This window comes from Phlebotomus papatasi, chromosome 1 (assembly GCF_024763615.1).
Source record: "Phlebotomus papatasi isolate M1 chromosome 1, Ppap_2.1, whole genome shotgun sequence".
In the NCBI taxonomy this organism is placed as follows: Eukaryota; Metazoa; Arthropoda; class Insecta; order Diptera; family Psychodidae; genus Phlebotomus; species Phlebotomus papatasi.
In genome coordinates this window covers 91,573,301-91,587,791 of record NC_077222.1, presented here as the reverse complement: position 1 = coordinate 91,587,791, position 14,491 = coordinate 91,573,301, and the positions used below count along the sequence as shown (strand labels likewise).

General features: G+C 36.6%; 3 protein-coding genes across 3 annotated transcripts; 2 read left to right on the top strand and 1 right to left on the bottom strand.

Annotated features, from left to right (window-relative positions):
- Positions 1-2,442: 2,442 nt before the first annotated feature.
- LOC129809723 (T-complex protein 1 subunit zeta-like) lies at positions 2,443-4,483 on the bottom strand. Its single transcript, XM_055859765.1, has 2 exons — positions 4,221-4,483; positions 2,443-4,050 (listed from the first exon to the last, which is right to left on the bottom strand). Exons 1-2 carry the CDS (start codon positions 4,355-4,357, stop codon positions 2,589-2,591), a joined length of 1,599 nt encoding a protein of 532 aa, XP_055715740.1. The 5' UTR covers positions 4,358-4,483; the 3' UTR covers positions 2,443-2,588.
- A 1,995-nt stretch (positions 4,484-6,478) lies between these two features.
- LOC129809732 (Golgi SNAP receptor complex member 1) lies at positions 6,479-7,701 on the top strand. The gene is made up of 5 exons (XM_055859778.1): positions 6,479-6,628; positions 6,748-6,917; positions 6,981-7,073; positions 7,130-7,428; positions 7,493-7,701. Exons 1-5 carry the CDS (start codon positions 6,607-6,609, stop codon positions 7,593-7,595), a joined length of 687 nt encoding a protein of 228 aa, XP_055715753.1. The 5' UTR covers positions 6,479-6,606; the 3' UTR covers positions 7,596-7,701.
- Positions 7,702-7,712: 11 nt separating this feature from the next.
- Positions 7,713-13,248, top strand: LOC129809725 (zinc finger protein 107-like). The gene is made up of 2 exons (XM_055859769.1): positions 7,713-8,570; positions 12,466-13,248. The coding sequence occupies exons 1-2, from the start codon at positions 7,834-7,836 to the stop codon at positions 13,124-13,126; spliced, it is 1,398 nt and encodes a 465-aa protein (XP_055715744.1). The 5' UTR covers positions 7,713-7,833; the 3' UTR covers positions 13,127-13,248.
- The last annotated feature ends 1,243 nt before the right edge of the window (positions 13,249-14,491 follow it).

The window sequence follows — 14,491 nt, the reverse complement described above, 5'->3', positions numbered from 1 at the left end:
AGATAATTGAGGTTATGTGATATTGAAATTGGTTTTTCGACTGTGGCGCCCCTGGTGTTGGTCCCACGAAGTTCAAACATTCTAGAAAGTTGTAGCATTTGGTGAGATCTTTCGTTTAAGCCCTCATTCATCAAAATCGGTCACATAGAACCGGAGATATGATTTTTTGAATTTCGTGAACTTTGACCCCTCATATCTCCGGTTCTATTGAAACCACAGCGCACATACGCACCATTTTGGAAACGTCCTAGACTGGACTACAACATACTAAAATTTCATTAACTTGCACAATGCCGTTTTTGAGAAAAGTGACTTTGAATTTCGATGAATTTTGACGCTATCACAGCGCCACCTGTGGTGACTTTTTGAACTTCCATCTGAAAGTGCTCATCGAGACGAAACCAAAAAGGTAAAATTTAGGTCGTTATGTTAATTAGAACCGGAGATAGAGGCCGGTCAATGTTCGAACTTTGATCCCTTATAGCTCGGGTCAGGGGTTATGGATCGACTTAAGGTTTTTTTTGTTTGATAGGTATAATCAACGGCTACAACATACTAAAATTTCAGCCCGATTGCATAAGGAATTTTTGAGTTATTTAACTTTTAAGATTTAAAAATTTTCTTTTTAATAATAGCGGCCCTAGCGGTGGTTTTATGAACTTGCGATGTTAGAAGAGAAAGTGGCATTTCACGAGAGCTTTCCAAAAAGCCCTCACTTTTTAAATTCTGACAATTAGAACCGGAGTTATGGCCATTTTAAGAAAATTTTTTTGGACCCTTATAGCTCGGGTCAGGGGGGTCGGGGGACCTTAAGTTTGGTATTGATGGAAAGCTCTAAGGCCCAGCTATAACATACTAAAATTTGAGCCCGCTCGATGCCATAGGGCCGGAGCTATTGAGAAAACAAAAAAAGGGGGTCTTCAAAATGGCGGAAGGAGGGGTGGGGGGTGGGGGGTCAATGCACCATGTTGCAATTTTCATACGATATTTAACCTTTGCCGAAAACCGCAAGTCGATATCTTTTTTAGTTTAGGAGCTATTAAGCTCCAAAGAGCGGCCGGCCGGCCGGCCGGGAACGTAACTTAGCCCCCCATATATTCGTGATCAGGAAGTGGCGAAACACATTTTGGCCAAGTTTGAGCGCGATCGGAGGACATGAAATTTTGTTAGGATTATAGTAGGTGAGATTGTTAAGAATCTCACCTAATTATGAAAGTTTTACTTTTTACTATGTATTGTATGCATATTAATCATCATGTAAGTTCTATGAAGGATACGTTATCATGTAAGACATAAGTATGCCTTACGAATGGCTTACTGGAAATTTTCACTTTAAAGATATAATTCATGCGAGCTACACCGGAGTTCTGATACAAAAGGTTCAGGTGAAATATTTTATTTCTATTCATCAGTGGGGTTTTGTTTTTAACTAAAACCTACTTTTAAGATGAATGATTATGAATATGATACTTGTGATCATATTCTGAAGTGAGTTCTCTAATGAGACACTTCAACTTTTTCTACGAATGCTTTTCATGAAAAGCGTTCGTCGGCCTTATATTTAAGGCTTACTTAGATTACAAAAAAGTAGTTATACAATGTTAAACGTCCATAAAAGATAGTTTGACGTATGACTTACAAGTTGGTCCTTTTTAGGGCTTACCTTGAATATTTTTTGCCTTCTGAAATGCTTTACATGAATGCAATTCTTATGGCTTACAAGTATTTATTAGTATAGTTTTACAGAATTTGCTTACAAATGCTTTACTTGTGTATTTATGTAAGGTATCCTTAAAAACCATAAAAATGCATCCAATAGCTTTCTTATGCTTTACAAGTAGGCTTACGTAAGTGACAAAAGTGTGGTTATACCATGTTAAAGCTCCATCGCGATAGTGATTTGTAAGGCTTACATGCACTATCATGTAAGGCTTATGTAAGACATCTTTTCGCTACTGGGAAATGGGAAATTCCATCCGGAATGAAATACTAGTCCATTTGGTTTCAAATTTGACACTTGTGTCGCAGTCTCCATGTAATTTTTTAAAATTTTCAACGACTTTTAGTATTGAAATTCCTCGACGGCTTCCACTTTCTTTGCGATTGTGGTACTTGTCCTTGCTCTCTTCATTGTTGATCACAATTATCACAACTACTTAATAAAGTTTGCCAAAAATATAATTACAGTTGCGTACTAAAAAACATAACCCAACATAAAATCAGTGTTTTGAAATCAACCGTCGATAAATTGTGGACTATAGAGCGATGGCCTATAGCGAGACTCTACTGTATTTCGTGGGAATTCCGTCTGTTTACGTTTACACGGTTAAAGTTTTTGTAGGGGCCAGATTCGAACGCGTTCGTTTTTTCCCAGCCATTAAGGATTTACATTGGACCGAACGTGGGATGCTCGCTCTAATGCAAAAAATAAAAAAAAAATAGTTTTTTTTTTTTAGTAAGTTTGAGAGTTTATTCCATTTTTTTTACGAAATACAATTAACTGGTTTGTGAGATGCAAAAAATACTCTGTGAATGATTAGCTGGGCAGCATTGAGTAGAATAAAGGAAGCATTGACCCGCCTCAGTGTCTATCCCTTGAGGCTGGTCATTCCTGCTCTCATGATCTCATCCACTAGGAGCAGATTGCTGGCGATTACTGAGCACGAACGGATTATTTGTCTCTTGACCACGTAATTGTCATAGACGCCCAAATCTACCGGTTTCATGGGTTCTCCGGTGAAAATATCAAATCCCACTGGATCGGGATTCAAGCGATCTTCCTCCTGAAGCTTCACAATGGTGTCCTGGGCATCGTACCCGGAGTTCAGTGCGAGAGTTTTGGGGATCACCAAGAGGGCTTCTGCGAATGCTTGGACACCCAAACGAGATTTTCCCTTGACGGTATCCTTGAACTTCATGAGTTCATTGTAGGCTCGAATCTCGAAGGCTCCTGCCCCGGGAATGAGACATTTGTCATCGATGGTGTTATTGATTGCTCTCAATCCATCCCTGATGGCATCCTTAATCTGCGTCAGGGTGTATTTGTTGGGGGCTTTCATGAGAATTGTCACTGATTGGGGATTCTTGCATTTCTCCACGAAAGTGTACTTATCCTCACCCAGGACATGCTCATACACAAGTCCTGCATATCCCAGATGGGACTCCTGGAGATCTTCCACGGAATTCATGGCACTTCCGCCACAAGCCAATGCCAGACGTTCCATATTCCTCCTCTTGGCACGCCTAAGGGCTAGGATACCCTCCTTGGCCAGCATATCCAGAGACATGGGATCGATACCCTTCTGGTTGATCACCACGAAGGTCTTATCTGTGCCATCGCACACTTTCTTCTTCAGCTCGATGATCTTCTTGCAGCGCAGCTCAATGAATTCCCGTTCAGCCTGAACAAACTTCTCCCGATCTCCGGCTGTCTTGTAGAAAAAGCCCGAATTCACTTCGGACTTTTCATATTCTAGGGAAACGTTGCATGTGAGAATGTAGGCATTTTCCAGGCGCTTTGGCATATCCGGATGCCGAGCACCGTGATCCAGCACCAAACCCTCAATTAATTGAGTATCTGTGGCTGATTTGTGCTGCATCTCCATCAATTCGATCATATGCAGATCCACAGGCTTATCCTCAGATCCCTTGATGGCCAAAACAGCCCCCACACAGACATCTGTAAGTACCTCAGCCAGATCTGCCCGAACCTTTGTGGCCAGAGCTGTTCTGGCCACATCGGTCAATCCCTTTCTGTCAATCGCCACTGGGATTTTAAGAGCATCGAGCACTTCAAGAGTACGATCCCGTGCCTTCTCAAAACCCTCAGTAATCATTCTGGGATGCAATCCCTCAGCTACAAAAATCTCAGCTTGCTTCAGAAGTTCCCCAATCAACAAAACTGTCGATGTTGTCCCATCCCCAGTCATGTCATCCTGAGCTGTACTAGCCCTGGCAATGAGAGATGCCGTGGGATGCTGAATTTGCATCTCATGGAGCAAGACATTCCCATCTTTCGTGATCTTTATGTCCCCAGCTCCCGAAACTAACCTAAAAATATTTCATCTTCAATATCTCCCTTCCAGCCTGTATTTCAGCCCCCCAAATCACCATGGGCTGTAGTTTATTCCCAAGAGAAAGGTAAAAATGATCCCGGATGCCCAAATTTCCAAGAAAACCCCGGAAAATCACAGTAAACAAAGCATATGCGGTATACTCACATTTTGAGGGTGCCTCTGGGTCCGAGGTTAGGTTTCATGACTTCTTGGAGCCCCTTTGCCGCTGAGATATTGATGCCCAGCGCTTGGGCAGCACGGGCAAATTCTGCCTTGGGATTCAGCAAACTAATAGCAGCCATTTCAGCACTAGAAACACCACAAAATCACGGAAAATTTTCACAGAAAAACAAGAGCGTGCGATCTGAGAATGTTCCAGAGCAAAATGTGCGGAGACTACTAGAAAACCAGTGTTGCCAACACTTCGATGACAGTTCCTTAAATGCTAAATCTCCCAAAAATCTCCTAAAATTTAGATGTTTGAATTTGAATATTCATCGGGAGTTCCCGGGAGTTCCGGGAGTATTGCCTTGTCAAGAATATTTATTGCGTGCGTATATCCTTAATAATTTTTACAAGCAATGAAGCAATGAAAAACAAAATAATTTTTGTTTGTTTATCAGAATACGGAATAGGAGGATATAGTTAAATGGTTCGAATGATTATCCTTATTTTTATTATTATTATTTTTAATAAAAGTCGATGGCTTTTCCACGACAAAAACCTAACTTTCTTCGTATACATAATTGTTTTTGCAAATTTCTGAAAGTAGAAAGCATCTAGGGTAAGTGTGCCAAATTCCGGCCAGCTTGCAATTTCGGCCACATTTTTTGTTTCTCGAATTTCCATGAATTTTTAATTTTTGGATACTCTTGAGATTATACAATGCAAAAAAAATAACAAAAAATGTCGCTTCGACGAGCAAGATGATCTGAAAAAGATATTTAAAGAATTCTGGAAGGGCAAGGAACTATGAGAATGAAGGTGGCCGAAATAGACCACCAATGCTATGTCTACAGTTTTATTCATTTTAAAATGTATTATGACCAGCGCACAATAACTTTTGTTTGTAAACATGTTTTCAAAATTTCCCATGAGAATGAGGGAGATGACTAGATCTAGATCTCACTCACTTTCATTGAAATGTCAAAAATATGTTTACTAAACAAAAGTTATTGTGCTTTGGGCATTAAGAATGATTTTAGAGAAAATAGAGATGATAAATTGTCTGCAAGGTTCCAAGCAACATTCCTTATAAAAGAGTAACAAAAATATTCAATTTTTATTAAAAAATACTACATTTCAAACTTGAGACTTTGTCTGCATGCAACTATGCCGAAATTTGGTACACTTACCCTATATTTATTTTAATTTATTTAAAAAAAAGAAAAAAAATCAATGAATATTTTATAAAATCTCTCTGCAAGTAAAAGCAGTCAGTTTTATAATTATATTTTATATGGACATTTTTTTTTATTTATCTATTAAAAGTTTTGTATTTTACAAAATTCTATAGATCTGCCTTTATTATTATTAATAAAAATTACCTTGAATTTGTTTCAGAGAAAATTGAATTTTATAAACTAAAAAAAAAACAAAAAGTCTTTCAAATTCGTGCATTTGGAAGCGAAATGTCATCCAATTTATGGAGAAATTTGGACGTAGAACAATCGTATGAAAACCAAGTTTTTTTTAATTATATGATCAATATAAATTTACAAAGTCTTAATAATAATTGAAAACTTGTCAAGAAAACTTCTATGCAAACAATCAGAACACAACAGAAAAATCGAATGTCAATTTGAGCAAAAAATATTTGTTTCCGCTATATTTGGCAAATATAATCAAAATTGAAGAATGTAACCAAACTTTCTTTTTAAATTAAACTGTATAGTCTGAGCTAAAATGTGTTCCAATTGAAAAAGAACAGAATTAGCGAAGATACACAAATTATCATATTTGTAATTTGCACCTGAAACTTTACAAAACAAATTTTATTATTTTCATAAATTTTATACAAATTCAGTAAAATTAATCATTTCAAAATATTATGATTTATAACTTTCACGTTTTATTAGAATACATGGTCAAAAATAATAAGTTTTTATAGTGTAATCTAGATCTAGATGTAAATTCTAAGCAATTCATTTCTTTTAAAACCTTTTTGAAATATTTCTTGATGAAATCAGTTCCAATGTGTAGACACGTTTAATGCTTTTTTAAATGCTCTTGTTGACTTTTTCCACGATAGATTGTGTTTGTCGCAATTTGTTTTGATAAATTTTGTAGATAATTTCGATAATTTCTAAAAAAAAAATATTCTAAATAATTCTCCTAACTCCTAGATCAAAATTTTCGGACCTAACTCAAATCTCCTAAATCTGAAAATCTCATAGGTGTTGGCAACACTGTAGAAAACTGCTAGAATCCGGCTTGACAGCTGTCACAGTGTTTATTTTCCGTGGGATTTTTGACCCATTTTTCACACTGAAAAATTGTGTATTTTTCCAGGATTTTCCACTAAAGTTTGTCAGCGGAAAGATTCACTAGGATGCCCTCTTCCGAATGGGATGGTTAGTTGAGGTTTTCATTGTGAGGTTTGGGTAGAAAACCCATGTGAAAAAAGGCTAATAAAATGGCTGTGATGTCATCAAAAACAAGTGATAGATTTCCCAATTTTCTTATTTTCCAGACCTGAGGAAACTCGCCAGACGACTGGAGAATGATATTGACTTGAAGCTGGTGGCTTTTAGTAAAGTGGGATCGGGTGGAAGTACTTCCACTAGCTCGGATTCGGCTCCTCTTCTCGGTGAACATATCTTTGACAATCTCTCTATGGAAATCGAACAAATGCTGGACAGGGTGAGTTTCTACCCACTTCCGGGGGATTTGGAATTGTCTAAAGGTTGGTGTTGTATCTTACAGCTCTCTACCATCAATGATAAAATGGCAGAACTTCCATCCAGCGGCACTTCCATGATGATTCATACGCTGCAGAGACACAGGGAGATCTTGAATGTAAGTACAATTCCCTGGATCTAGGGGTAGGCAATCTCAATTTTTGGGGGTCTTAGGGCTACCGGCAGGAATTCAGCAAGATCCGTGCTAATCATACCACGAGAATAGAACGAGAGGAACTTCTGAGAGGTTCTGGAATTGGCAATTCCTCATCTTCCATCTCAAGTGGGGGGCTCAGTAGGCGGGATATGTATCTCAAGGAGAGTTCCCACCTCAATTCCTCCCACAGTCTCATCAATGATCAGATCAATATTGCGATTGAGACGAAGGAGCACTTAACGTCCCAGAGGCAGTATTTCAAGCGTCTTCAGACTCGCTTCAACGACATTTCCAATCGTTTTCCCATGATATCGAGGTATTTTTCCTCTGCAAATCCTATTTCTCACATTTCCTTAAGCTTCCTCTATTTTTTTCTTCAGCTTGATCCAGCGCATCAACATGAAGAAACGGCGAGATTCTTTGATTCTCGGTGGTGTTATTGCCGTCTGCACCTTCCTCCTTCTTCTCTATGCATTTCACTAGAGCACCAGTCGCCGCTAAGGCCAAAAAACACTTTTATTTTGTCCGTAAAATATCAATTATCGTTTATATTGAGTTTTGGAATAAAAAATCACAGTTACATTTTGAATTCTCTTTGTCATCTGGCAACACTACCAAAAAAATTCGATTTCCCGCTCAAAGTAGGCGCTGAAAACTGGAACAAAAGCATTTGAGAGCTCCTTACGGGCAGTTTTCTGGCAGAGAGAAAAAATTGTTCAGGATGGCAGGGATTCAGAGGCACATTGTTCAGGGAGAAGATCTACTGCTGTCGCAATCGGCACTGGGTGAAAATATTGAAGAAGTTGTCGTAACGACTCACGATACGGCAGAAAAAGATTCCCTGGCCATGGAAAAAAGCGCCCCTCTGAGGTATTCTGTGCAGATTGTGCAGAAAAATGGGATTGAGACGCAGGTTTGGGTGTGTGGGGTGTGCAACAGGGAGTTTAAATATCAATATGCATTTTTGAGGCATTTTCCCACGCACGCGGAAGGTACGAAGAGCTTCCAGTGCGACTACTGCCTCAAGACCTTCCGGCAGGTCTCAACGCTGCACCAGCACAAAGCTACTCATTCCCAGGAGCGGCCTTTTATCTGCGATATCTGCTCCAAGAGCTTCAATCGCATCTCCACGCTGATCTCGCACAAGAAGACCCACTCGGACATTAAGCCATTCAAGTGTCCGATTTGTGGTCATGGATTCCACCAGAAGGGTAACCTCCGGAACCATGTCTACATTCACACGAATGAGAGGCCGTACAAGTGCCCCATTCCCAATTGCAGCAAAGGATTCAACCAGATGTCTAATCTTGCTTGCCATAAGCTCAAGGCTCACTCCCAGGAGGAAGGAATCAGCTTCCAGTGCAAACCATGCAATCTGCGCTTTGCAAAGAAGGCTCAGCTCAAGCTGCATCTCCAGCAATTCCACAGGGAGGAGCCCCCAAAGGGAAATGCAAAAAGGTAAGTAAAAATAATATCTTTTTTACATTTTTCCCAAAAAATCATAGAAAAAATCTAATTTGAGTATTTAAAATTGGCATTGAATAAATGAGCAGTAAAAAGTTAAAATTGATCAGTAACAAAAAATTTTGAAACAGTGATATTATTGCCCAAATTTCGGCAAAGGGAAAATAAAGGGCTTTTCACTCTATATGGAACTATTTTAATAAATGTTAAATATACCCATTTTTGTAAAGATTTAAGTTTTTTACTGACCATAATCAGATATTTTACTGCTCATTTTTAATTTTTTACTGCCCATTTTGAATTTTTTACTGCTCGTTTGTTTTTTGCCTTTAAAATTATATGAGAAATTTAATTCTACAAAATAATTTAAAAAAAAAATTTAAACTTCTATGGAAAATATTTTAGTCGCTTCAAGAAATTTGATTGGCTAGAACAAAAGCTTTGAAAGCTTTAGCCAATCACAGAGGGCCATGAGACTAAAATAACAAAACTGATAGCGCGGAACTCAATAAATATTTAATTTGAAGTCTAACAACGAAATCGAAAATTTTCTCATCAGAATTAGTTTCGAAATGTTCCAAGCAAAACTTTTCTTTTTATTAGAGAAAGGGATGGCAAAGCGTCCCAGGCTTTGCGAAATGCTCGAATTCGTGACTTAGATGCTATACCTCAAAAGTACTTTCGCATAATTTATCGTTTACCGGTACTTAATCGATTTGAATCGATTTATAAAACACTCAATAGATTGCACAAAATAGTTTGAAGAGTAATAAAAAATAAATTCGAACAAAAATTACTTATCGGTAAAAAACCGGTTCATTACCGGTTTACAACCGATTTGAACTGATTTATAAATCACTCAAAATATTTCCCAAAATACACCTCTGAAGTAATTTAATTGAATTTCGTATAAAAATTATTTATCGGTTATGAAGCGGTTCATTACCGATTCAAAACCGATTGGAACCAGTTCAGTTTTGTCGGAAATTCCAAGACCTTTCCAACGAGCCAAAACATGACTCCATTCGCTTGATAAATGCGCTCTCTAGTGTCTTTTTCACCTTTGACCTTGAAAAACCGTTATTGGGAATGACTCAACGGTATTTTCGTTTAACTCTTTCCGGACCACAACATATCCAGCGAACGAATTTCAGTTAAGCTCACTTTATTGTAAGTCTTAGTGGTCAAATATGATACTTTTGTAGAGAAAGAATTTTTTCCTCCTCTGGGAAATTGGAAAACTCATGGGTACTCTCGTCCCCAAAAGAACGCAAAGGATACAAACTTCAATTTTCCCAAAGCCAATATTATCGATTTTGTAAACTATTTGTGCGTGTCAAAGGACTTCTGTACGATGTTGATAACTAAAACAAGGTGAATTATTGACCAGTTCCTTGTGGGATGTCCAGGGAGTGCTAAAAAAGACACCCAGCTCCTGCGTGTAAAAAGATTCCTCATAATATTTTACACATAATACTTTAAAACACACATTTCTTTTAACACGATGTTATTGTAGACACATTAAGCTTTCTCAAAAGCATAAAAGACACTTTGGGACAATCATCTTATTGATGAACCCCTAATTAAAAAAAAAATAAATAAATAAAAAAAAAATAAAAGACACTTCCTGGACAATCAGAATTCACCAAAATCAGGAAGAATAGGAAAAACTTCCTTGAAAGCAATCTCCCTTTGCTGCCAAATGTCAAAAAAAAAAATCGGCCATATTGGCAAAAATGTCGCTCCCGCTTGAAATTTTGTTACAAGGTTGGTGTAAAAAAAGCAAATGGCGGGTATTGGCGGGATAACCTTACATTTGACCTCTAGATTTTTGCGGATGAGAGTACTCATAAAGTTTGAACAATTTTTTTGAAAATTTAAGAAAGAATTGTTTTTCGAATTTATGCAATCTGTAATTGTTAGTTATCATACTTATTGGCCCAAGTTTTTCCTTATTCTGGTCTAGAAATATCAAAAAAGTCACAATAATTGCGAGGAAGCAGAAAATCGAAAATTCACGATTTTTAACCAAAAATATCTTAGCTCAGGAGTTAATTAGGATTCTGCAAAAAATATCCTAGATTTGGACATCCTTATAGTTTGTAATCATCCACAAGAATCGGATTTTTATCGATTCTAGATAGTCTAAAAAAAATTGTTGTTTCCATGGGTACCCAGTGTCCCAAAGGAGACGAAAGAGTTAACTCTTTCGCGTCCCACTTTTATTCAGCAGATGAATTCATGTAAAATAGAGTTTTTCCTAATGCTTTATGATCAAATATAATAGTTCAGAGAGGAAAAAAAAATCCATTGCGTGAAAACTCGGAAAACCCCCGGGTTATATATGACCCTATTGTCCTCAAGGGAAGTGTACATACCATTTTCAAAATCTATATCACGGGCTTTCTAAGAGTTTTTTTTTTGCTTTAAGTTATTAATTTGGCCAAAATCATGGCAAACTGGATTGTCTTGATGAACACTGTACTCCTGGTGTTCAAGGAATCTTCCTGGTGATCCCTTGAACAGTCACTGTCACACTATTTTGAGAGATATTTTGCAAAACTGAACTTATCTACGTATTTATTGACACACAAATTGCACAATAATAATTGGCACAACAATAATTGTCAAAAATAAACTTATCCAGATATTTATTCACACACAATACAATTGCACAATATGAGACGCTTGCAGAATACTCTAAAATATTGCAAAATATATTATAATTCATCAGATATAAGATGAAATGTCCAGAAGCAAGATGTTCCACATGCATTTCACAAAGAAAAACAATGTCCCAACTACATTTCGCTATAGGTTTGGGACGAAAACACTGTTATCCTTGGGGACAATAGGGTCATATATGACCCGGAAAATTCTACACGCTTTTCTGGAAAATTGAGAGTAGTTTATTATATCAAAATATGCAATATACAATCTTTCGATATTCTATTTTGTGTTTCAAAAAAACTTTTTGCTGAAAAAAATTAATTAATATAACAAATTTTGAAAAAGAAAAGTCATTTCACAAAGTTCGAAATTAGTGATTTTTGATCTCAAATATTTTCTTTTCCTGAATATCTGGAGTCTTGAGAAAATTAGCCAAGAATCTTACATCCTTCTATTATGATGTCGTGCATAAACCGATAGATTTCAATTAATGTAAAAATAGTAAAAAAATGTTTTTTTTCCCGGGTCATATATGACCCTAATGACGCGAAAGAGTTAAAGGAAACTGGGAAAATAAATTAGGTTTTCAATATAAAGGATTATTTCTAATGCAATTTAGTGAAGACTTATGCATTATATAGATATTATATCAATTGAAATAATTTTTTCGGGCCAATCGCTGTGATCAGCGACAGACACCCAAGATAGCAATCATTTTTCGGGAGCATTCTGGCTCTCTTTAGGGCAGTAAAAGGATTAGTGGGTTCGGCGTTGACTACTTTGGGTTAACAATTGTCAAATAGGGTGTACGCTCCTATATTAGTTCGTTCTTAGAACCGAAAGTTGATTAAACTTGAGAAATAATAGGGTAGAATTGGGTAATTTTGAACAGAATCTAATTTTTAAATTTGAGATTTCCATATTCACTTTTTCAGTTGAGCAAAGAGAAAATGATGAGCACTTCTTTATGGTCTCTTTTTCTTATCCATTTGAAAATGAAAGGATTCTGTTATTAGTAATTATACCGCATTACATCTTAGTTAATTTTTATTATTTCAAATATGTTCGTAGAAGGTTTTTTTCTCCTTTTCACAAGGATCACTTATTTCTAAGAATTTTACTAATTTTTTCTTTGATTGAATGATATGCTCAGCTTAATTTCAATGACCTAAATCCTTAATTTTCGCGTTTGATTACGTTTTTGAAATAAAATTTCCAGCAAATCAAAATATGGTCCAATCACGGCCAAATCCACAACAATTTCGAAGATTTTCCCTTTTGAGAAAGCCATTGCCATTCCTTTTGTGGACACTCTGGCCATGAGGAGAGCAAAGGCGAAAGAGATTGTGCCCTTTGGTTTGCTCAATACTCAGGCCAATGTCTCGTTACTGGTGCGGATTTACGATTTTGGCACCAAGAGCATTATTCGCGAGGCTACAGCAGAAGATCTCAGCAATACCAACACCATTCCAATTGTGGCCATAATCACTGAGAAGGATGGAGAGTACAGTGTGAAGATGCCTCTGCAGAATTTTGCGTACGAGCTCAATAACACGAACGGGAAGTATTGCTTCGTGAAGAAGGAGATTGAGGAAAAGGATGATGTCAGTCGGGGAAGGAATGCATTTTTGGGGACGATTGGACTGAAGGAGGAAGATGAGGGCTTTGTAAACAATGTTGGAAGTCATTTTGGTGGCTTTACAGCTAATAATTCTTTCTGCAGCCTCATGGAGGCCATCAAGAGCGAGGGTTTGTCCACTGATGTGCCCAATATGATGAAATTTTTCGCAGAATCCCCAGAGAGTCCAAAGGAAACGAGCCAGTGGGAGAAAATTGACAAAGACAGCATGGATGAGCAGAAGGATATTCAGGAACTCTGAAGAAATACCTTTTGACTGATTCGCTAGTTATCGTGTTTGTGTTTAAATTTATTGTATTTAATTGTATATTATAATCAGTTCTTTAGAATCTTTGGCAATTTAAATAAATTTTACAAATTTTCTTTAAAGTTTTTCATTTTGGGTTTTCTTTTGCGATTTAAAGTTTCTGTTCGTATGTATCAGTAGTTTTATGAATCCAGTTGCATGCAACATGGAAGTTTCATGAAACTGAATAAAACTTGCATTGAGAAACGGTAAGTTTCACGTTTTTGGTATTGCTAAAGCGAGATTTCAAGATATTTCCTTCAAAATTTTCTTTTGATAAAATGTAAATTCCATTTTAGGAGTTCTTGCATTTCGAATAGTAGGGGAGACGGGGGCAAAAAGTCACAAAACGGATATATTATTTTTTTACAAGCTACTCGAGCGCTTCAAAAATTTCCAATTAGCGCAGTTTTATAGGAAATTTACCGCTCTACAACTTTGTGAAAAGTAATTTTCCTCTATTTTGTAAGGAAATACGTTTATCGAGCCAATTTCTAAAAGGTAATTTTATGACTTTTCTCAAAAATGCTGGGGCAAATAGTACCAGACATTGGGTATTATCATATTTTGATTCGCTTCATTACAGGCTTCCGTAAATTTGAAAAAATACCTAGAGGACATATTTTCATAGAAAATTTATTCATCTACACCTTTGCAAAACACCGTTTTCTCTGCGAGAAAAGTGAGAAAACGAGAAAAGCGCTTTTCTAGCTATTTTAGAAAAAAAAAACACACACAAAAGACTGCAAATTGTTTGACCAATACAAACAACAAGCGGCGAGACATGATAATAACATTTCTTTTGGCCGTGAAACATCAGAAATTGCTTCGCTTTTTGTTACTTTTTGCTCTATACCTTTTGTTACTTTTTACCCCAAGTGGCCATTTTTAATATAAAAATTTCTAGAGAAAAGAACTTTTGTGAAATTCTAAAATAGATAGCGGATTCGTATTCAAAGAATCCAAATTATTTAGGAAATATTCACCAGTGCATCAATTTTGGAAAATAAATAGGTAATAATTGTTATCTTCTGCAAGGAAAATATTTCAAAAATAGGGCTAAAAATTTCGATATTTTTTATTTTCTAAATTCCTTGTTCGAATTCTAAAAAACTTACGACATTGAAAAAGGTCTATGGAGGCCATCTATAGAAAAAAATGAGCCGATATCTTTTTTACCTTGGAAGATATTGAATTTTGAATTTTTCGATTTATTACTTTTTGCCCCAGTCTCCCCTATTATTTATTCCCGTCTTCAACTTCATTAATTTAATTATTTTTAATGAAAGTTGAACGCAAAAGTGGAAGATCCTCCTTTTC

Coding starts and splice junctions, on each gene's coding strand:
- LOC129809732 (XM_055859778.1), top strand. CDS start 6,607: ATGCCCTCTTCCGAATGGGATG. Junction 6,629..6,747: donor GCCCTCTTCCGAATGGGATG/GTTAGTTGAGGT, acceptor CTTATTTTCCAG/ACCTGAGGAAACTCGCCAGA. Junction 6,918..6,980: donor TCGAACAAATGCTGGACAGG/GTGAGTTTCTAC, acceptor TGTATCTTACAG/CTCTCTACCATCAATGATAA.
- LOC129809723 (XM_055859765.1), bottom strand. CDS start 4,357: ATGGCTGCTATTAGTTTGCTGAATCCCAAGGCAGAATTTGCCCGTGCT. Junction 4,051..4,220: donor CCCAGAGGCACCCTCAAAAT/GTGAGTATACCG, acceptor AAATATTTTTAG/GTTAGTTTCGGGAGCTGGGG.
- LOC129809725 (XM_055859769.1), top strand. CDS start 7,834: ATGGCAGGGATTCAGAGGCACATTGTTCAGGGAGAAGATCTACTGCTG. Junction 8,571..12,465: donor CCAAAGGGAAATGCAAAAAG/GTAAGTAAAAAT, acceptor TAAAATTTCCAG/CAAATCAAAATATGGTCCAA.